At 43.2% G+C, this 27,195-nt stretch overlaps 1 protein-coding gene across 3 annotated transcripts; it reads right to left on the reverse strand.

Annotated features, from left to right (window-relative positions):
- Positions 1-785: 785 nt before the first annotated feature.
- Positions 786-27,080, reverse strand: pcdh10a (protocadherin 10a). Of its 3 annotated transcripts, none has more exons than XM_078266615.1 (5): positions 23,934-27,080; positions 22,573-22,631; positions 21,504-21,610; positions 3,600-3,760; positions 786-1,376 (listed from the first exon to the last, which is right to left on the reverse strand). In XM_078266615.1, the coding sequence occupies exons 1-5, from the start codon at positions 26,478-26,480 to the stop codon at positions 1,323-1,325; spliced, it is 2,928 nt and encodes a 975-aa protein (XP_078122741.1). In that variant the 5' UTR covers positions 26,481-27,080; the 3' UTR covers positions 786-1,322. The 3 variants fall into 3 exon arrangements, with proteins under 3 accessions (XP_078122741.1, XP_078122734.1, XP_078122726.1); XM_078266608.1 differs by having other exon boundaries at positions 3,374-3,760; XM_078266600.1 differs by lacking the exon at positions 786-1,376 and having other exon boundaries at positions 3,017-3,760.
- Between the last annotated feature and the right edge of the window lie 115 nt (positions 27,081-27,195).

Consider the following 27,195-nt stretch of genomic DNA (forward strand, 5'->3'; position numbering starts at 1 on the left):
GATTTTGTAGCACTTGGTATTATTAGATTGAATGACATTATGAGGTGTAGAAACTAACCAATGGTTACACAGTTTTCAGAAAAAAGTATATTGTATATATATATATATATATATATAGTTATATATAGATTTATATTCATTTATAAGCGTTTTAAAATAGCACGGTAAACACTTTGCACACATGATAAAAACCACTGACTGTGTCTGATTGTTTATGTATAGGCCAATCGCAGGAACCATATCCTGGTAAAGGGACATTTCACTTTCTCTGCAGTCAGCTCAGGAAGGAACTTTAGAGCTGTTAGTCACTAGTTTAGAAATGAGAACATTCATTTGTAATATTGTATTAATAAACTGAACACGAGGATTGTTTTCTCTCCTTTTTCTACGCAGTGTACTTTGCTAAAATCTCCTTCCTGAAGTGGCTAAACTTGAAAGAGTACTGAACCTGGCTCCATGTTCCGACAGCGTGTTTCCTGTCTAACGGTTGGTAAGTTGGAATACTTTAGAGTCTGCACACTTTAACCACACAGATAGAACATCAGAAACAAAAAAGAGAAGTTATATAAAGACAGTCAAGTCAAAAAACCGGAGATACAGAATTTTATAGTACTGCACATCATCTCTGCTCGTCCCCTTTTCCTTTTTTATTTTATTTTTTTTTTTCTGTGTCATTTTATACCTGTACAACACCTGCTCCATCTCTCTGTCTAATAGTCTGTCTCTCGCCCAGTCTCTCTGGCTGTCAGTCTCCACCCCCTCCCTCCCCCCACCATCCCCCCCCCCACACACACAGTCTCTGTACAGCTGGCTAAGTGGTGACCATAGAAATAGCTAAAGGGTTCCGTGTGACATTGGTTGAAGTTTGTACAGAAACATTAGTTTTTTTTTTCTTCATGTAAACAGGCACACACAGATCTCTAGAGGCTAACTCCTCAGTCCAGAAAAAGAAACACAACCCACCTCTGTGAGTCAATCGCTCCCTCTTCTTCTTGTTTTGTACTCCTCTGTCCATTTCGCTTCCTCTCATCCGTCTGCTGATGACTTTATAATGTTCACATGTCAAGTGTTTTTTTTGGGCCCCGGTCTCAGTCCTGCTGAGAGGAATAAGGCCTTGGATTGCTCCTCAGATATCTAGTGGTTTACAGCTACTCAATATTTAGTTCTCCTCTCCTCCCCTCGGCGACCACTGCCAAGGCTTTGTTACAGTTCGCCACACAAGATAATGAAGCTTAACCAAGGTTGCTGCTGTCCGGGTTGCTGTTTGTGTCGTTTAATGTCGCCGTCTCCAGCATCAGTGTTGGTGGTCTAAGCACAGAAACTCACGCTGTCTCCGACAGGTCCACATGGAACGAGCTAGCAAATCCTTTTGCGGGCTGAAACGACAGAGAACACACTCGTTATGACGAATGGCACCCTATCCCTCGAGACAATCTGGCTCGGAACGCTCATCTCTTGAAGGATACATGCCACAAAGGACTCTCTGTGAAGTTATTTATACACCCTAAAAGCTGCTGCTCCTCGCAGTATAATGGTACAACTAATTTGGGAATTGGGTAAAAAACATGTCCATCAGTGAAGATAAATGTTCACAATTCAGTGGCTACATAATGCATTCACAGCAAATACACAGAGCGCTAATTGCTTCATTAATTATCTATAAATGGATCATTAAACATTTATAAACGCTTTATCAAGGCAAGCCGTGGTGATCAGAGCATTGCCATAGCCAGTAGTAGCATACGGTGCTATTTCTAAAAGTAGAACATGCTGCCAATTGGTTAATACAGCCTCATCCTCTGGGACTGTATTCATCTTTTTTTTTACCGACTGATGAACAGCAGAACTTTTTGCCGTGGCAACCTGGCGTCAATTTATTTTTAAAAGAGCAGGGAAAATACGGCTGAAATCATCAATCAGAAAAAAAAGTCAAATGAAATATATTAATGTTGTGGTCAGAGCGAATATGGAGTGCCTTTATCCCGACCCTGCGAGGCAGACGAGATGAGCAGACGCGCAGGCAGCTATATTTGGAGCGAAGCAGGCTCTAGCACCTGCAGGCTAAATCCAAATTATCTTTCACGCGGACCTGATGCACAAGAGGAAGATTGCTTGGCTAGGTTTGCTAAGTCGCAAACAAGGAATGGAAAAAAACAAGAAAAAGAGCAGGTTATACTGCTGATCGTTTACCTGACAGACAGCCCACAGTCTGCATGCAGTATGATGGAGGATGGTGGTTAACATGGCGGTGACTTGACTGGAAATGACTTCTCTACTGAACGTGTATATCGAATCCATTCTCTACTCTTAGAGCTAATAGAATATTCATGTAATGTGGGTGCTGGGAAAGCAATTGACATGTGCAAGAAGTGTCCAGCCATCATTTCCAAATCATGCTCCTTTAGAAAACGCAAGCTGGAAAATATTTCATTTGCTAAATGAGAGCTCATATAGTAACAGTTTCCCTCCTTTCTGTCACACAAACCTGTTTGTCATGTCTCCTCCAACTGTAGAATCTTGACCCGTGTGTTGACACCCCACCTCACCCACCCACCCTTCTTTATGTCAGGTATTGATCCACAAGCAGGCGAGTATAGATACTCGACACTTCTTTTTTTAGCACAAAACCGGACATCAATCCTCGTGAAAGAGAAGAAGCGTGCGCTGTGTGTTTCACCTTAGGAGCTATTCAATAGGGAAGTCATCATGCTCGAGCTAAACTCTGTTGTTGAGCAAATGGGGAAACACAAAGATGTCCTTTACAGCATGAGATGATCTAGCTTCCATTTCCTCTCTATACACTGGAATCATGTTTTAAACCGTGAACGGCATTCAAATGTGGGTGTGTGTGAAGACGGCAGGCATGCAAATGTGAAGTGTGCTTGTGTCTGTGACCTTTACTTATATGAGCATCAGATATAAAAAGGCTGATTGGAGAGGATTTGGAGGGGAAATTTAGAGAAAGGTAATAAAAAAAAAAAGAAAAAGAAAAAGGGCCACAGCAGTTTAACATGGGTCCAATTTAAATTGTGTTTATTTTATAATGAGTCACATCATTACAGACAGTACTGACGGTTAGGAAGGGGTTAGATAGATTTTTTTTCAAAGTGGGTTTTGAAAAAGGGGGAGTTAGCAATAATAGCGTACATTTTACATTCGACAAAATAAATCATAATTTCCACACACAAAAAAACAAAAACAAACATAAAGCCGTTTTTTTGTTTTTTTTTAAACTCCTTAAAAAAATAGAAGAAGAAAAAGTTGATGAAGAACATAAAAAGTCCAGATCAGATTCATCCTCCCCACCTCTAGTACCTGTACTGGACCAGACCGAAGTCGTAGGGTCCCAGGGAACTTTCATACTGATACTCACAGAGAAAGGTGGCTTTGTACGGTAGGGTCCCCCTATCATACTCTTTCCTCTCTAGCGTGCTGGAGCTGTACTGCTGCTGTTGCTGCTGATGGAGGTGATGGTGAAGGCTGTGGTGTGACTGTGACCTTTGACCCTCCTTGCCAAAGGTGGAGAATGACCTATCGTTGGCCGAGGCGGTGGACGCGGTCATGCTGAGTTGGTCAGACAGGTTGACGGAGGAGGGTACCTCAGTGTCGGGCAGCGTGGCGTCCATGCCGGGGACGTGCAGGTTGCTGCGGTAGTCCGGCCCCTGGCGCCCGTCGGACGGGACAAAGGATGGCATCCAGCAGCGGTCCGAGTGGCCCAGGGCTTTGCACTCCTCCGTGCAGTTAGAGAACAGGTCAGCGCCTGCAGACAGGATACAGATAAGATAAGGCAAGGCAAGGCAGCTTTATTTGTAGATAGATAGATAGATAGATAGATAGATAGATAGATAGATAGATAGATAGATAGATAGATAGATAGATAGATAGATAGATAGATAGATAGATAGATAGATAGATAAATAGATAGATAGTAGGTGTGTGCAAAAAATTCGATTCACATTCAAATCGCGATTCAAGCTCTACTGATTCAAAATCGATTCATATTTTTTTTGTTTTTTTTAATTGTGTGTCTACTGCAATCACATGGGAAAAGTAACTCCATTTACATTCTGTGAATCGTTTTTTTAATCGAGAATCGTTTTTGAATCGAAATTTGATTTTGAATCGAATCTTGAGCCTAAAAATCGATATTGAGACATTTTCTGAATCGTGCACCCCTAATATAGACAGGTAGCTAGATAGATAGATAGATAGATAGGTAGGTACTTTATTGATCCCCAAGGGGAAATTCAAGGTCCTAGTAGTTTAAAGACATCACACACAACATACACATTCATCCTAAACACGATGATAAATAATAAATCCACAAGAATAATATGGACAATAAAAGAAAAGCTACTAAATAAAAAGTAAGGTGCTGTATGAGAGTGTGTGTCATGGTGGTAGTGCAAAACATAGTAATATAAAAACTATAGCATTAACAAGCAAGTTTAAAAAAAAGATAGCATTAAATATGGGCATTATAAGGGAATAAAGTAGACAGTAGGATAGACACAAATATATAGCACATTTCAGCAACAAATGCTTTACATAAAACAGGAGCCTTCAGCGTTTTTTAGGCCAAGGACCCCTTAGCTAAAAATAAACAGAGCAGGGACCCCTTACTATATATATTGTATAAAATGTAGTTGCATATTAAGCTGGGCCTACAACAAAGTGTATGGCGGGCCTAAAGCCTTTATGCATACCTTTTTATGGTGTATACAATACAAAGCTCTTAAAATATTTTTTGTTTGGCATATTCATATATTTTTACATCATCTTTTAATATTAAAATGTGGCACAGTGAATCCTTAAGCTTAAGGGTATCTGTGGATGACCTTATGGCTACCTTACCTATAGGCCAGTAAGCCTATCATCAATGTCGTGTACATTAAAGTACATTAAAGAAACATATTTTACCTTTACTAATAATATGTTGGATTCATGTTGATGTATATTTTCAGACATATACTGTATATACACTACCGGTCAAAAGTTTAGGGTCACTTATTTTGTTACTCATTGATTGTAAATTTCCATTCCCCTCCATTCCAGACAGAATATCAGCTGAGATCAGTTGCATTGTTTTTTTAACCAGGGCAGCAGTTTTCAGACTACATTATGTGTTTACATAATTGCAAAAGTGTTCTCCGATGTTTTCTCAGTTAGCCTTTTAAAATGATATCAGATTAGTAAACAGAATGTGCCTTTGGAACATTGGATGAATGGTTGCTGATAATGGGTAATGTAGATATTACATTAAAGATCAGCCACTTCTTTCTACAACAGTCGAGAACCCTTTTGCAATTATGTAAGTACATAATGTCATCTAAACACTGCTGCCCTGATTAAAAAAATGTAATGTCTGTAATGAAGTGGAATGGAAATTTCTAAGTGACCCCAAACTTTTGACCGGTAGTGTATATATAATTGTATATAATTTGGCTCCCCCACAGCAATTCTGAGGACCCACTAGGGGGTCCCAGACCCCCTGTTGAAGATCTCTGACATAAAACATTAATTAGGAGTAGGACTGCACAATTTATCATTTTCTTTTACCGTCATCGAGATATCAGTTTGTGGAATAAATACATCGCAACCAGTTTTTTGTAAGTTGAATGAAAATATCAGCAGAAAACTGCACTGAAAAAAAAATGTAACTGTCTCTCTTGTTTTAGTGCTAACTATTATATTCAATGCAATGTTCAATTTGTTCAATAAAAGAATGTTGGAAAGGATTTCCTTTCATTTGTTTTAAATTCAACAAGCAAGGTATTGTCTTAACAGAATACCGAAAGCAGCAGAACTTTAGTGCACTTTAATATCTGTTTATGTATCGCAAGTGTTATTGTTTTCGCCATATTCAACAATGTTATTGCATATTTTCCTCATATTGTGCAGCCATAGCAGTTAAAAACAGTTGGAAATATAAGCTAAAATATAATAAGACAGGGATAAAATACAAGAATAAAAGTTACAGTGCAGTAACAATTATTTTAAGAAGGGCAGCATCAAAGAGCTAAAAGAGATTAGGGGATGGAAGAAAGCAGGATGACGTATGGAAAGATGGAAATGTGAATGGAAGATTAGAGAGATGTAAGTGATGATAAGCGAGAGGGGATGAAAAAAGAGAAGAAAGGAGCAGCGGTGCGGATATTTGGAGTGGAAAGACGAGATGGAGGAGGAGATGAGAGAAAGAGACGGGAAGAGAGAACACAAGTTAGCGATCGCTTGCCGCATGTCGCGGGCAGAAAAAGTGCAGCAAAAAGCTATTCATCAAAGAGACAAGGCCAACATTGATGAAGCGGATTGTTTGTTTTCCTCCTCACCTCATTCATTTCGAATGAAAAGTGCAATCAAAGTGATGTGGGTGCTGTGAAAACATCCCCCCCCCCACCTCCCCTCTCCACATCAATATCCTCAGACTCCCAATTGATTCCCAAACACCAACAAACAAAATGTGTATCCATATCCTATCGTCGTTACACACGCACACACATACACACACACACACACACACACACACACACACACACACACACACACACACACACAGAAGAAATTATCTTACGAAATGCTCCACACAAAACATTCACTGGCTGCTTTATCACACTCTAATGTCAATCATCCCTATACAGACTGACACAGTGTGTAACTGACACAGAGCTGCTGCCAACCAAACAACGTAAAAAAAAGAAGATTAAATTAACATCTAAAATGATATAATAGAATAACACACAGTCACGCAAACACACGGCATGAAAGAGGTACCAGTTATGTTAATTACTTTCCCTCTTTAGAAAGAATAAAGAGAGGAGGACGGGAGGGGGGAGTAGGAGAGAGATTATAAAAGGGAAGAGTAAGGAACAAGAGACATGAACAGAGTCATCTCTGTAATGAGACTCTGCAGCTAGTCTAGATGTGCGTGTGCAGATTGGATTTGTAGTTTTTTTCCCAGTTTTCCAAGGAAGCCAAGACGGGCAGTTTAGGGTGAGAGGAGGAGAGCGATACATCAGCAAAGAGAGGCCCAAACACAGAAAGCAGACAATCTGTAATTCCCTGAAGGCTGAGAAGGGCTTCAGATCAAAGGCTCCACTTACACAAATCTATTCTACTGATCCTCTGCACTGATAGTGCCACTGTTCGTCTATTACTAAAAGCAGGCGTGCGCACAAACAATGTGAGGCAAGCATATAAATATCACTAGATATTAGGCCACAGAGAAAGATAGATTTTATATATATATATATATATACACACACACACACAGAGACAATGAATACAAAACAACACCCCAATTAAGTAATATGATTACTTAATATTATGTACCATATGCTACATATGCTGTATCTACATGCAACTTTAAGGAAATAAAAAAACAAAATTTCCATGTCCGGTCCACATTCTACCCCCAGCATATTAAGACTATTATGTACAAATGTCAGCCTGTCCCGCATTATGGATTATTTTTTACATGAAGTGAAAGAGGTGAGTACATACAAAAGTGTCACTGGTCATAAAAAGATTGGAGTCAGATTTTTTTTCACTTTAGTTTTGGTTGTTCTGTCAGATTGGATGCTCATGCTCTACTGGTCTGTGTATTTCAGACACATTCCTACAATATGACGCCAACTTAACAAGGCTTTAAAAACAAACAAAAATCGGTTACACTTTACTTGAAGGTATCTACATAAGAGTGACATGACACTGTCATGAATGTGTCATAAACATTATAAAGAAGTCATAAACGTTTATGACATAATGCTTCTGTCAGTAAGTGTCATTCGGTTTTTGTCATGACAAGTTATGGTTAGAGTTAGAGTTAGGGTTAGGGTTAGGGTTCATGTGTTATGACTGTGTCATGTACAGTACACATGTGGATTGGAGGAGGGGGGCATACATGTTGATATGCTCATACAGTACAGTACAGCACTTAATGCAATGAGCAATAAGCTGGGGCAGCCAACTGTTTTTTTACCCTGGAACTTAACCTGCTCCGCATGTTTTTGAATAAAACAAAATATGAAATGGTATGTGTATTTTTAGTCCCAGTTAATATTCTCCTTAATGGAGGCTTCAGTCAAAAATAAGGTAGTAATACACAGTGCTCCTCGTAGTACAGATGCAAATACAGCTATCTACCGTCTCAATCAAGGAAACTAAACGGTCTAAGTAGGATTAGTGTATTAACACTAACAGTACATCAGAAAAATGACAGAATGTTTAGTTTTTCTAGTTTTATATATTTTTTATATTTCCTTTAATTATTATCGAGTGCAATAAGCAATAGTATCATCATTGATTATGTAATTCTGTAACTGGAGAACTGCGTTGTAACTGTAACATAAAGATAGGTGTTCAATTCTGATTATTTTTTATCTGTAAAACATCAGAGAAAGAGGAAGTATTTAAGTGTATACGTATTTTTGTCTTGGGTTTTTCTGGTATTTTTTTACTTGTTGTGCCCCTAAATTGTGAAACCAAAGATGGACCCTTGAAACTAGACTTCGAAGACTGAAAGGAAAGAAAATGTCAAGGTGAGAGTGTTGTGTTCAACTCATCTAAAACAAAAAAAAATTTGGAAAGGTCTTCTAAATATAGTTCAGTACCAGAACAGCCACAACACAAAAAAAAAACACATCATAGCTTTGACTTAATTTACTATAATATTACAAGTTATACTGGCTAATGTCACCCAGTGCTCATGTAAAAACCATACATTATTAACAACAGCACTGTCAACACATTGTCTGTGGCTGAGTCAATAGTTTTGGTTTTGTGTGCATTGTGTGGATCTAACCGGGTTGCAAATGCAGGCCTCACGGGGAGCGAGACAGGCATCAAAGACTGTGCAGTGGCCAGAGAGCCAGAGGAGACACCATGCTCACAGACAAGGGACAGCCAGGGCCAGACAGACGGGGGGAGTCACAGATTTCACAGATGGAGACAGCAGGCAGCAAGATCGCAGGAACCATAAGGAAGCAGAGGGGAGACCCGGGCAATTGCAGATGGAAAGAGCAATGGCCAGAAAAGACAGGGTGAGACCCGGGCCTCGCAGATGGGGACGGGTGAGGGGTTAGATAGAGGTGGGCAGAGAGGGAGAGGGCTTCAAGTACTGAAAATGAAAAATCTCCACAAAACAAACATTAGCTGTCATGTACTTTAACCCCATCACATGGAAATATAATAAGTAGGGCTGTCAAAATTAACGCGATAATAGTCTTACATTGCCAGACCTTCCTCCACAGCACAGCGGAGGAGGGTCTGGCGAGTCCACACAACATTCCGGGATGGGAGGAAAACGTGCTCTGGTTTATTGGTGTTTCTTTAAACCAATCACAATCATCATGGGCGGTGCTAAGCGCCAGACGGCGCAACGGCACCTCTGCAAAATAGCCTCAGGAAGGAACTTCTTTTGGTGGAACGTGTACATTCAAAGATTGTTTTAGTCGTGCAACAGAAAACTCAGATTGGACAGATAGTCTAGCTAGCTGTCTGGATTTACCCTGCAGAGATCTGAGGAGCAGTTAACCATAGTCCTCAGAAATCCACCGGAGTTTAGAACGCCAACACAAAGAAAGAGGAAGGTATCGGACATCCGGCCAAATATGAGGGACATCTGACAGAATTTCTGTCCCGGAACAATCCCGGAAATGAAACGTCGTCGATATAGACTAACGCAATAATAACAAGCTAATGGAAATTTCTTTCACCACCACTAATAAACGTGATTAACGCACGCGTGTTCTGTGATTTGGGCCTCGGGCCTCCTTGAGAGTTTTAGGGTTCAGGGCGGATAGAGAAATGGATCAGAAATGGATAAAGAAAAGGGTCTCTTGAATGGCAAGTTACGTTTCAAAGCCCTTCCACATGGTTCTCTCCACAAGACTAAAGTTGTTTATATGTACTGTCCATATAGCCTGGATGCCAGCCGAACTTAGCCCCGCCCACAACATTTGAGGTCGGGAAGTTGGGTCTGGACTTGATCCATTGTGGAGCAACTATGCTCCAACCAGAGCTGTTTGGACCAATCAAATTGTCAGGGCGGGCTTTATACGATGATGGACAGATGATCAACGGTAACGTAACCAACCACGTCACCAAAGAGCGCTTGGGTTGAAACAAAGATAGCTGCCGCTGGAGAATTGAGATGTGTAGATTCCGCCATCGTGTCTGTTGTAGAAGATATCGAGCGCGTTCATTTTAAAAGAGGAACAGAGACAAGGCATTTGTCGATCGGAAAGATGTTTTTGCCGTCCTTCCTACGGGATTCGGCAAAAGTTAAATTTATCAGCTGGCTCAACATACGTTCATACTCCTTTGCATTGATTGGTTGTAGGTCTATCCAATTGAGTGCAGAGGCATTTTCTTGCCTGGTTCAGTTGAAACACGCCCCATAATCACAGCCCAATGGAGCAGTATCAGACTCATATTCTGACTAGAATCTGAGTATGACCATGTCAGGCTACTGTCCATGTGAACTGAGTTATCACTGGAGTACGTCCAGTCTCAGATACCACCTCAGCTTTAAAAACTTATAAAACTTATAACTTAAAATATCCCTTTTAAAGTACATTTAGAACAGATGAAAATATGTGTGATTAGTTTGCAATTATTCACGTTAACTATGGACAATCATGTGATTAATTGCGACTAAATGTTTTAATCAATTGACAGCCCTAATAATAGTTATTTAACTATTGAGGGCCATGTGGGGATTGAGGCTATCCTGGTTCAATAATGAATACGAAAAAATGTAGAGAATGTAAGAAAAATGTAATACTATCCTTAAACTTTGATAGAGTTAATTATATCAGCCGTCTGATTTCCCTGTGGGATCAATAGAGCCCATACAGCCTGCTTTTAAACTGTTCTGGGTTATTTACTTGAGTGAAACTGCAGACAAACAGGGTTTGAGGGAAAACAGCTGGATATAAGGGCTGACAGCTACTTTCTTCTTATTTGATTTCACATAATTGTGTTTGATTCAGCAAGTTTTAAATATGTCTGTTTGCTCTGTTAGCCTGTGTCTTGTCTGCCTGGCCCACAGAATCAGCAGCAGTCAGAGCTTTGGCTGCCAAAGGTTTTTTGTTTTTATCACCACCTAGCACTGTGCAGGTTGTGGGTCAATTGTAGCTCTGTACAGGGCTGCTCGATTGTGAAAAAAAAATCATAATCATGATTATCTTGGTCGATATTGAAATCGCGATTATCTAACATGATCACTCATTGTCTTTTGGAAAGATGTTGCAATTATTGAACATAAAGAAAACAATAAATCAACAGTGGAAACAACTTGAACTGTGAAGTTGCCCTTCATACTTTTGCCGTTTGATTCAGAACACAAGACAAAAAATAAGAGTTTACTTGCAAAACGTAATGTGCAAAATAATCGTTTTCCGATGAGTCTGTTCTTGTGAACACTAGGAGCCTGATTCAAATTTGGATTAATTGCGCAGCCCTAGCTCTGTACTGAGACTGTGATCAGGTTGAAAACAAAAGCAAAAAAATATCTAGATTCCATTTAACTAGAACAGTGCAGGATAACTGCTCCTGGACATCTGTGTAATTGCTAATTCAGATTTTGAGTGGCGTTAACTTGCATATACACTTGGATTGACCCCTGGAAACTAATGTATATTTATTAGGGCTGTCAAAATAACATGTTCATTTCGATTAATTAATCTGACAAAAAATAACGCGTTAAAAAAATTAACGCAGATTAATCCATTCCATATTGGTGTAAAGTTTGACTGTGTTTTACTGTAGAGGATTCAACACCATGATGTAACAATCTGCAGCTGCCGTTGGAGAAACAACACAGACGGTGCATTCAATGAAACTGGTAAACTACAGCCTCGTGGTGCATTTGAAGTTATTGTAAATGTCCTTTTCCTATCTGGTTGTTGTCGTTCAACAGCAATTTACTAGCGAAATAAGTTATTGTTATTGTTATACATTATTATTAAATCATTTAATTTTGACCATATGGCCTTAGCAATAAACAAGCCGTTCTTTAATGTCACCAACTGTTGTTTAGTACCCTTTTTTTTTCTTTTCTTGTTTTACTTTCTTAAAAAGTATCGGTTCAGGCATCGTTAATTATGTATGCGATTAATTTCGATTAATTAATCACAGAGTATGTAATTAATTAGATTAAATGTTTTAATCGATTGACAGCCCTAATATTTATATCTGTCTTTAAAGTTTGGGGGGCATATAAATCACAGCATTTCTCTTAATGCCCACCTTACAGTTAGCCTTTAGTCTTTAGCCTCTTAATGGACTTCTGGCAAATTAATTTCCTCCTCAGACACATGAGAATGTTGACCTCAGGCCTTCCAATCATCTCTGTGCTGCAGATAAAGAGCTTGGTTGCCACAATGCATACACTTCTAAATGCACAGGTGCAAAAGCAAACGAACACATACTGATGAAGATAGTTAATGATGAAGGATTAAGGGAACGCTCAGTTTGTTCCCCATTTCTCATATCTCAGTGTATTATGAAGCAGGCATAAGGGCGTATTGTTCTCTGGAGATGATGTATAAATATAGTCTGCAGCAGTCACTGTTTACCGTATATCAGGCTCGGAGAAACTCTTGTCACTAGCTTCCAAACTACTCGTTGTTTTTTTGCCTGACGGCTCACTCAGAACAGCAAGAAAACAGCGACACCAACACATATGTTTGCAAACACACGCGCTTAAAAATACTCTTCTTAACGCGGAGATATGTAAATGTACCAGTAAACAGACAGACAGGCCATGCACACATGACACCCAGTGGCTGTTGATTCCCGTGAAGCACCTTTTCTTCCTCGGGCAGAAAGCAAAACAACAACCAAAACAGTGACTGGCAATGACAGGTCCTGCCAGCAGCCCTATCTCTCATCGTGACCTCATCAGGCAGGAAGAACACACACACGAGTACACACACACACACACACACACACAATTGCATACACACACACACACACACGCACACGCACACACACACATGCACACATACACACGCACACATACACACACATGCACACATACATACACACACATGCACACACACGCACTCACGCACATACACACACACACACACACACACACACACACAGAGGGGGATGTATACGACGCTACACAATGCAAATACAATCCACTTGCTAATAAGCAATCAGCACCTTTTTTTTCTCCATTACATATCTGAGTGTTTCCGAAGTCCCACGTCGTGATTTGACTAATTGCGTTGCCTGACATACATCCAGCAACAGGGAGTGGGGAAGTGAAGGAAAACAAATCCTGGGAAAACACAAGCCCCATGTTTGAAATCACTTGGTGGGTATATATTTGCTGCATGCAGGTCTGTCGAACACTCGCTCTGTCTTTTTCCTTCTCTCTGTGTCTCTGTCTCTTGTTATTTCACCCTCTCTGCCTGTTTCTTCTTCTCTCTTTATACAAAAAACTCTCCTAATCCCCCAGGTAGAGGGTGTCTTCTATCTATAACTATGTTTTTCATCTTGTCCTCCATTGTAGAGAGAATACAGACACAAAACGTCAACATTTGGACAGCAGTTCATGACGGCAGGGGAGTAGCAGTGCTTCCTCACACAGGTTGGCCGCTGAGGATGTGATGAGTAAACCAGAGACTTCCCAGGGCCAGAACAGAGCAAGATAGCTCCCACCATATCCAGTATTGACAGAAAAGAGACGAGAGGCAGCTACCATTTTCCATGTTTGTTGCACGCAACTGGACTGGGAGGGAGAGCCAAGATGGCTGCTTGCCCTAACAGTGTCTGTTTGATTAATAATGCCCTTTATATTGTTAGAGCAAAGGTTCAAGATGACCACTGATTATTGGTCTCTGGTTTGTATGCGTTTCATCACTTAGTTTTGACCGGACTTTGGCTTAGACGTTCACTGACACGCCCTGACTTCACCATTCAAGGGTAATTCTAGTTTTCTAGAACTCGGATATAATTTGGCCATCATATTTGTCAGTTAATATAACATTGTACTCAACAGTGTAAAGGTTTTTACACTCTGGGGGCTTGACGGATAAATGACACAAAAATGTGAAATGCTCGCCTACAAATATTTGGCATCCAATAAAAAATGCATATTTTTTTTGATGTTTTAACAGTTGTATATTACTATCCCTGTATGGCTGTAATATGATTGTTGTGTGGTCTGGCTCAGGTTAAACTCTGTTTAAAACATGAACAAAAACAATCAAAAAATGCCATGCAATTCATTGTATTATTCATTCTGACAGTCAGTCATAACGAACAAAGAACATACTTTAAACTACTTTAAAGTAGATTTTATTCTGGGCTAAAATGCTTGGTATCGGATCGGTGCATAAACTCCAGTACTTGCCAATACTGATAACAGCATTTAAGGCTGTATCAAATGCTTTTCCAATACTGTATCGGTATCAGAACATCATCATAACTAATCACTAATCATTCCGGTAAACGGACACGCAGTGTATATGTCTAAGACTTTCATTGTGAAAGGTTAGGAACAGAAGGAGTGGATTTGGTATGTGCTGGCTTTGTCAAGGTTGAAAGATTGCCGCTTTGGTTGTTGTTCCAAAAGTACAGATGCGACGTGATTGGCTGATGCCTTTAATGGTGGTGCAAAAGCCACGAAAATTCAGCCTTGTTTTGAAAATAGTTTGGCCGCTTTTAGCGGTGTAATATTTGCTTTCTCTGTGACAGTACTCATAAAAACAACAGTTTGAAAAATTATATTGATGTGTGAATTAATCGCTAACTAAAGGCTTCAGTTTGAGCACAGTGACATTACTCCAGTAGAACTAAGTCAGACGAGGCAAAAAAAGGCCCTATTTTAACGATCTAAGCACACGGTGTGAAGCGCCTGGCGCAGATGCGTTCAGGGCGTGTACGAATCCACTTTTGCTAGTTTGATGGCGGAAAAGAGGGTCCGTGCGCCAGGTGCATGGTTCAAAAGGGTTGTACTTAGTGTCTTAATTAATCATAGGTGTGTATTGGGCGTAACATGCAATAAACCAATCAGAGTGTCATCTCCCATTCCCTTTAAAAGCCAGGCACGTTTGTACGTCGGCGCATTGCTATTATGATTGCGGGTTTGCACCGTAATATTTTTATTTGTAATCTTTTGCATGTTTGTGTGCTGCTGCGCGTCCCTGTGTGTGTAACAAGCATAGCGTGTGCGCGCTGTGCATAAGCCTTGATCAATTTGCTGTTAAAATAACAATGAAATGCTGCGCTATTGACTTTAGACCAGGTTTTTGTTGGTCAATGGGCGCAAATGCACATGAACACACCTCCTTGAGAGACCAGCACAACCATGGGGGCAAAGATGGGCGCAGGTGCATTTGCTGAACGGGAAATTAAACTAAAAACTAAAAAAATAAACTAGCAAATACACTTTTGCGCTGCGCTGGGTGCAAGATGGGGCCCTATATCTTCACCTCTTACATTGTGTTTTTCTGTAGGAAGTTTAGCATCACAGCCTTGCTGGAGCAGATGTTCACTGTTGTCTGGGCAGAAAGGATGACATGTGTATTACTCATGGCCAAAGCATCCCATCACTGAGATTTACTTACAGTTGAACATGAGGCTTACCGCCTCATGTGCAACTGAATATCCAAGGCCCCTGTCTGACACAATGAAAATACATCTTTTTCCATTTTTGATCTTAACGTATGTTTTCAGCAGATTTGAGTCGCAGCCAAGAAGGCTTGTGTCCTAATTATTTTCATTATTAATTATTTCATTTCAGGGTTGGGATCCCTTAATTTGCCATTGAGTTCCCTCAGAAAGCACAGCTTATTCACACCAAGAACACATGCATCAAGCCACTCGACATGATGTTTCACTATATTGGTAATCATTGCATTACAACTTCTTCTTTGGGTTTTCATTCGTTTGCACAATGAACTCAGTAAGTCGAAGTGAATCCACTCCTCCATCAACCTTAATTGTGTAAAAGGGTCACGGGAGATTTTTTTACATGCTTAGTTTGAGATAAGAAAGATAATTTGTCAGGCCAGTCAATTGGTTAATCAAACTGATTGATTTTCTTCCTTTCTCTGCTACGACTTGTATTGATATTCACCAAAGCCAGTCAGCTTCGAAGCAGTGGTGACATCTCCACCTGATACAGGCTAAATTGTTTTTTAACGAGGCAATGTTTTTATCCTATTTGCTGTAATAGATTTGTACTTTTTTGTGTCACATTGAAATGCTTCCCTCTTCTTTGTGTTACTCTCTGCTGGTGGGCTTTTGAAGGCTTCATGAATATGTACTTTTCTCTGCTTTTTAACATCTCACCCCCTTTAGAGGTTGAACATTTTATGTGTTCTGGTTTCATTACTCCTTAAAGATGCAGTAAGTAGGTAAGACTTTCTGTCATATTATATATACCCTATGTTACAGTAGAACTATATGGTTAGTATATATATAGCTGGTAATAAAAAAATTAAAATAATCAACTCCTCTGGCCTACAGATGCATCAATCAGGGCCAGGGGAGTGTCTAACTGTGTGTCAATCACTGCTCATGCACGCTCATTCATTCTCCCTTGTGGGGGGAGGAGCTTAGGAGACCGTTTGGGCTTTAGCAGAAGTTGAGAAGTTGTAGATGTTCAAATTTTTTGGCTAAGTCCTGGATCTTCACAATCCTACCTACAGCACTTTTAATGAATAATGGCATCATTCTTTAAGTTCATTTCTGAACATTTGCTGGTTCCTACTACTCAAATGCAAGGATCCGCTGCTCCTCTGTCTCTTATATGCTAGTTAACTGAATATATTTGGTTTTGGAACTGTTGGTCGGACAACACAAGCAATGTTGACACATTACTTTCAACTCTAGGAAGCATTTCATTTCTAGGAACTATTTTCGGATACAGCAGGTGGAACGATTGATGGAGAAAATAATCTGCACACGAATAAAATGATGAAAACAAGCGCTAGTTGCAGCCTGAGTCTGACAAAATTCTTTTCACAACAGAACTGAAGATCTTTTCTTGACTGAAAGGTGTTCTAATAAGTGATCTTTGTATAACCTATGTAAGCAACGTTGTCTTTTGCAAGCCTTCAGTCTTTTTTCAACTACTTGTTCTTCTAGATGAGCAAGGACTCTGTATTTTTTTTTTTCCATTATGTGAGCTTTTGAAATAAACCTCAGACATTATTGTCGGGTCTCATGGATCATAGACAACGGGGATCACAGCCTCCGGTTCTGTCAGTATCTGGAGCCTGAGAGGAGGGCGTTTCAAAACCCTGTGTGCTAAATTCCTCTGACAGCTCAGTGACATGGGAAACTGCAACACGGTGCCCGCCACTAATTCATAATCAGCCATCTAATACACCGTTGCCACAGTGATTTAATTGTCCCATTTGTCACGGCTGTTGTTCTCACCAAAACAAACGTCACGATAATGATCATTTCCAGTCTCCCGCCCGTCACGCAGCCTTCCACAGCTGATCGAATGTTTCTGAGATGCCAAATTTTTTCACTGATGAATATTTAATCCCCTTTTATCTGTCACCTTTTTTTCTATTCTTTCCGCTCGCTCACTCTTGCCGCCATCTCCTATTAGGATAATGAGGGAAATAATGAAGAGAAGAGTGTCTTATTAGGTATCGTGCATCAAACAACTTTAAAAAAAAAAAAAAAAGATTTGTGGGGAGGTGTGGTAGTTAATCAATAGTGCTTTGGCTTCTGACACGGTTGTGCCTCACTCCAGACACGTTGCTTTCAGATAAAAAAAACATTTGCCACTTTTTAAAGGTATCCGGTGATGTCCCAGCCTCACAGGCCGTGTCCCTTTTGATTTAAAACCACGTCAGGAGACTTATTTTCTAAAGTGTCAGACGAGCGGCCGAGCGGGAAGCTGCGGCAGGTGAAGTTGATGATATGCCAACTGGAAATGGTTTTCCCTTGATTTGAAATATTCCCGGTGCACCAAAAGGGAGAGTGTGTGCCACGCGGTCCCGTGAGGAAACCTTGCCTCTAACCCTCCTTTGATAATTGCTATGCAAAGGTTCTGGAAATGAATTACTGATCAGCCGAGTGTTGCGGAGAGCCAACGTGTGGGGGAGACAGAATGAAGGATGAGACTCTGCCACAAAACCCTGGAAGAGAATGTGTGTGTGTGTGTGTGTGTGTGTGTGTGTGTGTGTGTGTGTGTGTGTGTGTGTGTGTGTGTGTGTGTGTGTGTGTGTGTGTGTGTGTGTGTGTGCGTGTGTGTGCATACAAACGGATTTGCTTATGCACACACACGCTGCAGAAATGTATAACACACGTGGGCTATACATAGTCCTGGCTCGGGCTTATTCAGTTTGGCTCTCTGACCATCTTCATGCAGAAGTGAAGAACATGCACTCAGCATAGAACTGGTATAGGCGCACAATAACATACACAAACAAAGCATGCGACCCACATGAGACAATAAATAATATTCACATCCCTATGATAAAAGATGTCTCACGTATACAGTACATAGAGAGAAATGAGCAACGGGTATGCCTATATAGAGGCAACATACAGCTGGCAGAGTGCCAAGCACTACCTACCGCTCTCTCTTTTAAAACGGAATCTCATTTAAGCTTCCCAGAGCACCGCCTCGAAAGGAAAACTCCTTTTCAATACAGACATCATCACCTAGCCTTTTTTTCTCCTACGCAAAGCACACAAGAGCAGATTGCGCACAGGTATCGTGCATCCGCCTACATATTAAATCAGACAATTGTATACCTCTACACACACACACACACACACACACACACACACACACACACACACAAGTACACTCCATCTGGTTTTGTCGTTTACAAAAGTCTGTGAAGTGTCCCTCTTTCCAACTACCATGTGATATAACCTCCCATCGAGTGGTAAACTGTTCCCTTCTAAATCCAACATGAGGAACAAATGTTGGTTTCCTCGTAGAGTGTACGGAGGACGGAACCAACTGGGTACACTCCCAGGCCAGTGCCAACTGAGCATGCTCGGAGTCAAATTAAGCTGAGGAAACGTGTTATTGGTTTATACTGTAAATGGGATCCTGGCAAACCAGCAAGAAGGAATTTCAAGGCAATACTCAACATAGGAATGCGTTTTGAAGTACAGTCACAGGCCAGAACATCATGTCAGGGCTGATTCCTTACTGAAGGAAGTACCATGCTGCAGATGGATACTGTAGGTTAAGATGCATTTTTGCATTTTCATACAACATATGTTCCTTGCTATCTTCTTCTGTGTCTCTATCGCTGGTCTCTTGAGTCTCTTAGGCCTTTATTTTTTATAGGAAAGCTTCAGACATGAAAGAGGAGAGGGCGAATGACATGCAGCAAAGGGCCGCAGGTTGGAACCGAACCCGCTGCCGCTGCGTCGAGCACTGAGCCTCTGTATATGGGCGCGCGCTCTACCATGTGAGCTACCCAGGCGTTAAACGGCACAAAAAAATGTTGACGTGTCGTGTCGTGACGCATGTTCTTTGATTCGGGCCTCAATCCGCTCCGTAGTTTGGATAAGCGATGCAGCAGTAACGTTGTGGATGACTCGGAGAAAGCGTAAAGTGCTCCGTGATAACATCCAGGGGATCACCAAACCCAAGCACATATTCAGTCTGATCTACGAGGAGACCCGCGTTGTGCTGAAGGTGTTCCTAACACCGGGCATGCCAAGAGGAAGATGGTGACCACCATGGGTGCAGTGTACGCTCGGAAGAGGCAGGGCCGCACCCTGTACGGCTTCAGAGGTTAAACCTAATCCTGAATCACAAATAAAAGGCTCTTTGAAGAGCCACACACTTCATCTAAAGAGAGACTTCCCGTTCTGAGTAACAGGCTTCATTACCTACATTTGAACTAAATCAATGATCATTACAAAGCAGCTCAAGACCACCATCCGCATCCCACAACTTTTGAATGGCAAGTTGAGTCTCAAAGCCCTTCCAGATGGTTCTCTCCACAAGACTAAAGTTGTTTGCGTGTACTGTCCATGTGAATCGTTGCGTTACCACTGGAGTATGTCCAGTCTTAAATACCATATGGGCAATAAAAACTTTTTAAAAAAATCCCTTTTAAAGTGCATTTAGAAAAGATTAAAAAAATTAAATTATTTTGCGATTAATCCACCTCTTTTGCTTGGTTTTTGTCTATTTCCCTTTCCCAAAGGGAAAAGCTTATAACAGAAGAACTGCAAGGCCAAAATGCATGTATGAGGCTTCACTTGAAACCTAAATACTTCTAGTTTCTGAAAATGTGCTTGACTAGCATATGATTAAAACACAACATACACTACAGCAGTGGACAATCATGCGATTAATCGTGATTAAATACTTGAGTCGATTGACAGCCCTAATGATTATTAATTATCATTTTTAGTCTTGACTGAAAAAAAGACGAAGTGAGCCTTCTGCATTTCAGTCTCGCACAGACTGACCTTCCCCGCCCGTTTCATCAGCGAGGGCCAGGCGGCGGCCCTGCCAATGCTGCATATTGGCTATCTATTTGGGCTCAGTTCATTAATAATGTCAAACACTGTGGCGCATGACGAGGACCATTGTCTATCCTACAACACCTATCTGATCTGCTCTATTTGTATTCCCAGCACTGGTATGATATTTGGCAGGCTCCGGTCTAGACAGGGGTCTCACACAAGCCGTGTGGAACAATCCCTCAGAAGGAAAGGGCAATTCAATATGAAATGAGATTTTCTATTGCTCCACTTTCTACCTGACTCCACTATGATCAATAAACAGGTACTTACCTAATAGAACTTTAGAGAGAACAAGGGGAGGCTTATGATAAGACCTAAAGCCTTATCTTAAAAAGCTACTGGAGAATGTAGGAGAGAGAGAGCGAGAGAGAGAGAGATAGAGAGACAGTGTGAAGGGAAATGTTCCCTAAGTCCAACATTTTGTTTGCCTTGACTTATGCCAAAGCTACAAGTAGGCCAGCAAAAAAAAACCTAAGAATGCAAAAGCTGCTAATGCCCCCGATCAGCTGAATCTACATCCAACAAAGGCAGTGCAATACGCCGACTGCGAGGCTGATTGAAATGCATCTCATTATATTAATTTAGCCCCCATGCCTTATCCTTTCACTTGAGTGAACCTATTGATTTGTGCCACTGAAGCACTAAAGGCCTCGAACTGCCTCGCTGCGAGTCGCAGTCCTTTCAGCACTACTCGGTGTTGGAAAGAGAGACGGAGAGCCGCAAGAGGCGGAGAAAGAAGAGAGATTTACCCAAATATTCCTCCCTTTCACCCGGGTGTGAAATACAATCAGAACCTCTGGGGGACGGCTCATGCCAGCCAGCCAGCCAGAGCTTGGGCCTTCACACACTCTTTCAAATTAAGGAAATTAAAAGTCACTGGTCCGCACCAACAATTCTGCATTATCCCATTCACTATCGCAAACACACAGTATGGAAACAGAGGTTTGTGTGTGTGTGTGAGCACTGAAATTACAGTGTAATTATGTGATGAGGTGTTGGGGGGGTCGAGGACTCACCGGCCGAATGACCCCGGTTAGTGGCATCATGGTCACTGTCGCCCTGTTCGCTGTCGCCATGACCACTGTCTTTGGAGCTGACGATGTCGGCCTCTTGGAAAGCCGAACTGTGAAAAAGGCGGAGGACGTGAGAGGGAGATTGCAGACAGCCGTGTCAGAGAAAAGACAAAAAAAATATATAGGGGTCAGCGAGAGCGAGAGAGAGATAGAGGGAAGAAGAGATACAACATTAAGAAAGTAGACGAAGAGGAGAGGAGGAGGATTAAATGAGGGGGCAGACAGAAAGAAAGAGAAGGAGAATCAGAAATCAACACTGCGTTAATACAGTCACGGTGGCTGTCAAGAGGCTAAATTGGATGTCACACATGGCATGTAATGAAATCCAGCATTAGAGCTGTAATAGGCGCTGCTCTGTCAGTTATGGGACGGGAGCCAAATTGAAGATGAACGTTATGGATACATTGGGAACCATGTAGCCTCTCAAAGCCACAATTAACGTTGCGGAATGTCCGGGATCCACACTGATGGATGTAATCTTCAATTTTATAGATATGTGAATCGCCTCGGTGAATGGTATGTGGCTCACTAGGTTTTGCACATTGGTAATAATATGGTGTGTGTGTGTGTGTGTGTGTGTGTGTGTGTGTGTGTGTGTGTGTGTTGTAGTCGAGACCACATAAGCCGAGACCAAGTCATCACCCAGACCAGTGTACCGAGACAAGACCAATACTTTGAGGGTTTGAGACTAAGTCAAGACCAAGACCAGACTTGTGTTAGACAGCCAGAGCAGGGGGGGGGGTTAACTGATTTTAAATTAGATATAAGTCAAGTTATCGGTTGCATTTGCAAGTTTGAACACATAGGCATAAATCAGACAACGCACAGACAATTTAGTGAAATCCCTACAGTCGTGGTCTTGACCGGTCTTGAAATAAAATCCTGAGTCCTCTTCATCCGAGACCGAGAAGAGGCCGAGTTAAAATGTGGTTGATTCCGAGACCAAGGCCGATCTTCAGTACTACAACACTGGTGTGTGTGTGCGTGTGCGTGTGTGTGCGTTTGACTCTACCTGTTGACACGTCTGGGTCTGTCCACCAGATAGCTGAGTTCTGCTCGTTGGTGTTTTGTCTAGAAAAGCCCACAGAAAAACACATTTGATCACGTTTAACGCTAAATAGACACATTCAAAATAACATAAGGAACTTTATTCTAGATGATAGGAACATAAGTGATCACATATTCATACATTGGTTGTTGACATGTAACTGTGATAGAAGAAGCTAACCGACTGTGAGTGAGTGAGTGAGTGAGTGAGTGAGTGAGTGAGGCGAGAGGAGACAGGAGCAGGGGAGAGTGGGTTAGGGAGGCGATTGAATGCGTAAATGATTGAGCCGCCCGATGCTGAAACTGAACAACCTTTGTTCACGGTGCTGCCGTGCTGGGTCGTGCACAGAATACTTAACTCACAGCAAAGGCAAGGCTGTGACTAGCTGTCTGGCTCCACTCCAGCCACACCGCAATCAACAAAAAGCCACAAACTCCACAGCTTTTCCCCCCTCGCGCAGAATGAACATGCTGAACTAAAACAGGGCCGTGGAGCCACTCGTCTTCTACTTTTTTTTCGGTCATATTTGCCACCCAAACTATATAACCCAATACGGATATATATAAATTATACAAATGCCTGTGCTTAAGGAGGGCCAGTTACTGAAAATTGCTGATGTAAACCTAACTATCTTCCACAAACAGAGATGCTCTCTTAGTGGGATTTTTCTTCAAAATGTCTGATACAATTCTGTATTCCTTATGTTTTCCCTTCACTGCAGTTATAAAAGTAAATTATTTGATAAGAGCCACACCTTATTTTGCAGGCAACCCAAACTTTTAAAACCCTGCTAATTTTGGAAATCAATTCTTAACAAAAACTGCATGCGTGCATGTGAATATCTTAAAATAGGCCTATGGGTCAGGTGAAATGCGATAGCACCAAACACGTTATAAAAATAAAACTCTTCCAAATTTGTGGTATGACTTAAAAATGATAAGCAGTCATGCCCAAAGTCTAAATCTCTGTCTGTTGCGCGCAATCTAAAGGTTGGTCTGCAGCCTGTGATCTGATAGCACTCCACTGCGAATGAAACTAAAAGGCCACATGAGATTTAACAATTGACATGTCCAATCACCATACACCTTGACAATGAACAAAGGCCACTGAGCAGAACCAGCCAAGCCAATAAAGCCGATACCGCTTCCATCTGAGTGGATAACATATTTTGACATGAGGCAGACACAGCTGTTGATATCTGGGGGGGGGGGGATCTTTTCCAAATGAGGTTAAACTCGTTTTTTTAAATCACGCTTTTGTGCACTTTGTAATACAACTGAAGTGGAGCCCCCAAGGCGACAACAGCTCACCCAGGCTTCTCTTACCTCATTAGAAAGAATACTGCCGTTGGATATGATGTCCGGTTGTTGGTCACTGTAACCCGTGACTATGGCGCCGCAGGGGTTGGCGTGATCCGTGTCCGTTCCGCGGGAGGGGCTGCACGGCTTCAGGAACATCAGATCCGTCTTGGCGGACTCCGGCGTCAGACACACCTGGTAGCAGTAGGAGTTCTGGTTCTGGTGGTGGTGGGAGCCGAACCCCCCTCCCACGCCGCCCACCCCGGACTCCTCCACGGGCACCTGGCCCACGGGCCCGACCCCTGACGTCACGTTGGTGCTCTGAACCAACATGATGTCGGACTTGCTCAGCTTCTTCTGCTTGCGCCCGCGGGCCTGCCGGCTGCAGCACGCGCTGCAGCACAGGCAGCAGTCGCCGGCCATCAGGCACGTGTACAGGTTGAGCTTCTTGTCCTTCTGGCAGCGCACGGCCAGCACGATCATGGCCAGCAGGAAGACGAAGGACACGGAGCCCAGGGCGATGATGAGGATCAGGGTCAGGTCCAGGGAGGTCTCCTTGGCCTTGGAGGCCGAGCCGCGGTCCCCGCTGCGGCCTTCCACCACGCTGTCCACCAACACCACGCTCACGCTCGCGGAGGAGGAGAGTGGGGGCTGCCCGTGGTCTCGCACCTCGATCAGCAGGTCATAGTAACCCTGCGGGTCCCGTTTGGGAGAGATCCTGCGGGCTGTCCTCAGCTCCCCCGTGCGCCAGTCCATGCGGAACATCCCCATCTCGTTGCCCCGCAGGATGCTGTACGAGAGCCGTGCGTTCTCGCCGTCGTCCGCGTCCATGGCTACGATGCGCGTCACCAGGTACCCGGGCTCCGCGGAGCGCGGCAGGTGCTCTTTGGCTGTGCCGTTCTTACCGATTGGGGCTATCACGGCGGGGGCGTTGTCGTTTTGGTCCACTATGATGACATTTACGGTGGCGTTGGAGAAGAGCTCGGCGGCGCCAGAGTCTTTAGCCTGGACCATGAAGCTGAACTCCTTCAGCTGCTCGTAATCAAAAGAGCGCAGCGCGTAAAGGTAGCCTGTGTCCTGGTTTATGGACACATAGGTGTCCACAGACATGCCCTGTATGTCGCACTCCAATATGGAGTAGGTAATAAGAGCGTTTTGTCCCATGTCAGGGTCCAGAGCGCTTACAGCGTGAATGAACGCGCCGGGCACGTTATTCTCAGTCACATACACATCATAAACAGCCTGCGTAAAGCGCGGCGCGTTGTCGTTCTCGTCGGACACGTGCACTTTGATGGACTTGCTGGTGGCGAGCGACGGCTGGCCCTTATCTTTGGCCACCACGGTGACCGTGTAAGAGTCCGTGTTCTCCCTGTCCAGCGGGCCGTCCGTCACGATGGTGTAGTAGTTTTTAAACGAGGACTTGAGCTTGAAAGGGACGTCTCCTAATATCTCGCAGCTCATGTGTCCATTGTCGCCAGCGTCCCGGTCCGAGACGCTGAAAAGTGCGATCACGGTGCCCGGGGCGTCCTGCTCGCTCACGGACTCGGTCACAGTGCTGAAACCGATCTCCGGCGTGTTGTCGTTCACGTCTGTGAGTTTGACCAGCACTTTGCAGTGCGCTGGAACCGCGTTAGCCCCCAGATCTTTAGCCTGGACGTAAATCTGATGCGTGTTGCTCTCCTCGTAGTCCACCTCCCCCGCCACCTCTATCCTACCTGTCCGGGCATCGATGTTGAATAAGTCCTTTATCCGCGGGGCGTTGTGGCTGCTGAACGAATAAACTATTTCCCCGTTTTGTCCCTCGTCAACGTCCGTGGCGTTGAGCTGGATGACCAGAGTGCCCACGGGAGAGTTTTCCCGCAGGCTGACAGAGTACACGGACTGGTCAAAGGTGGGCGCGTTGTCGTTCGAGTCCAGAACTTTAACGACCAGGAGAGCCGTCCCGGTGCGCTGCGGGATGCCCCCGTCCACAGCCGTCAACACGTAGCGGTGCACCGCCTGCTGCTCCCTGTCCAGCGGCTTCTCCAGCACCAGCTCCGCGAACTTGTTCCCGTCGCTCTGCGTCTGCACGTCAAGGTAGAAGTAGTTATTATTCGTTATGGCGTATGTGCTGAGCGCGTTCGTGCCCACGTCCGGGTCGAAGGCGTTCTCCACCGGGAAACGGGTCCCGGGGATGGCGCTCTCCGATATCTCCACGGAAATGTCCGTCTCGGGAAAGCTGGGCGGATTGTCGTTGATATCCATCACTTCTATCTCCACCCGAAAGAGCTCCAGCGGGTTTTCCAAAAACACCTCCAGGTGCAATAGGCACGGGGTGCTCTGCTTGCAGATTTCTTCCCGGTCGATTTTCTCCTTCACCACGAGCGCGCCGTTCTCTAAGTTCACCTCCAGATACGGTGTCCGTGAACTAGGCACCGTCTGGAAGCGGCGAGCGGAAAGTTTGGTAATGTCCAGCCCCAAATCCTCTGCGATATTCCCAACCACGGAGCCAGGTTCCTGCTCCTCTGGCACGGAGTAGTGTAGCTGAGAGACAGCTCCATCCAGGATGGAGAGCAAGAAAATGAACCAAATCATCTCCTCTCCCTCTCACAAAAGTGCACTTCAAGACGGGGATTGGGGAGGGGGGGGGGGGGGGGGGAGAAAAAAGAAGTATTATTCCCTTTCCTTACAAGAAATGAGCATTTCCCATTGCCTCTGTCCGTAAAAAGGCAGTGAAATAAACAGCAACAAGGCTGCCCGATTGTGAAATGCCTCTCCTCTGCCTCGGGTCAGTGGAACATTGTGTTGTTTCAGCTGTGAGAAGCACAGCCATTTGATCCGAGCTTCTCTGTTTTTTAATCAATTCTGCACCGGTATGTCAGTTTTGGCGTCAGCGCAAAACATAGCAGGCTGGAGCCAGGACGCATAGCCAACACTCCCTGTGCACAGAACAGACAGTTCCTTTCTTCACACAAAGTCACAAAACAACAAGGAATTCCACACGAGAAGGAAAAAAGAAGAAAACAAAAAAAGTCCTATTTACGCACCGCCGGAATCTACAACAAATGCAACTTCTACTAAATAATAAAAAAAAGGACTGGCGAATAACAGGACTTTCTCTCTCTCTCTATCTCTCTGTGGGAGGATGTAATCACTGCGCCTAAGCGCTCAAAGCGGATGATGCTTTCAGCTCGGCTTCTGTTAGGCGAGTGCGAGCGGCGGGGTTGGTTTTGCGCACAGCTCCTTTCCCACCAGCCAATGATATTCTCAAACAGCGGGTGTAATGGCACCTGATTGGGGCTTCGCGACG

This window comes from Sander vitreus, chromosome 2 (assembly GCF_031162955.1).
Source record: "Sander vitreus isolate 19-12246 chromosome 2, sanVit1, whole genome shotgun sequence".
Taxonomy (NCBI): domain Eukaryota; kingdom Metazoa; phylum Chordata; class Actinopteri; order Perciformes; family Percidae; genus Sander; species Sander vitreus.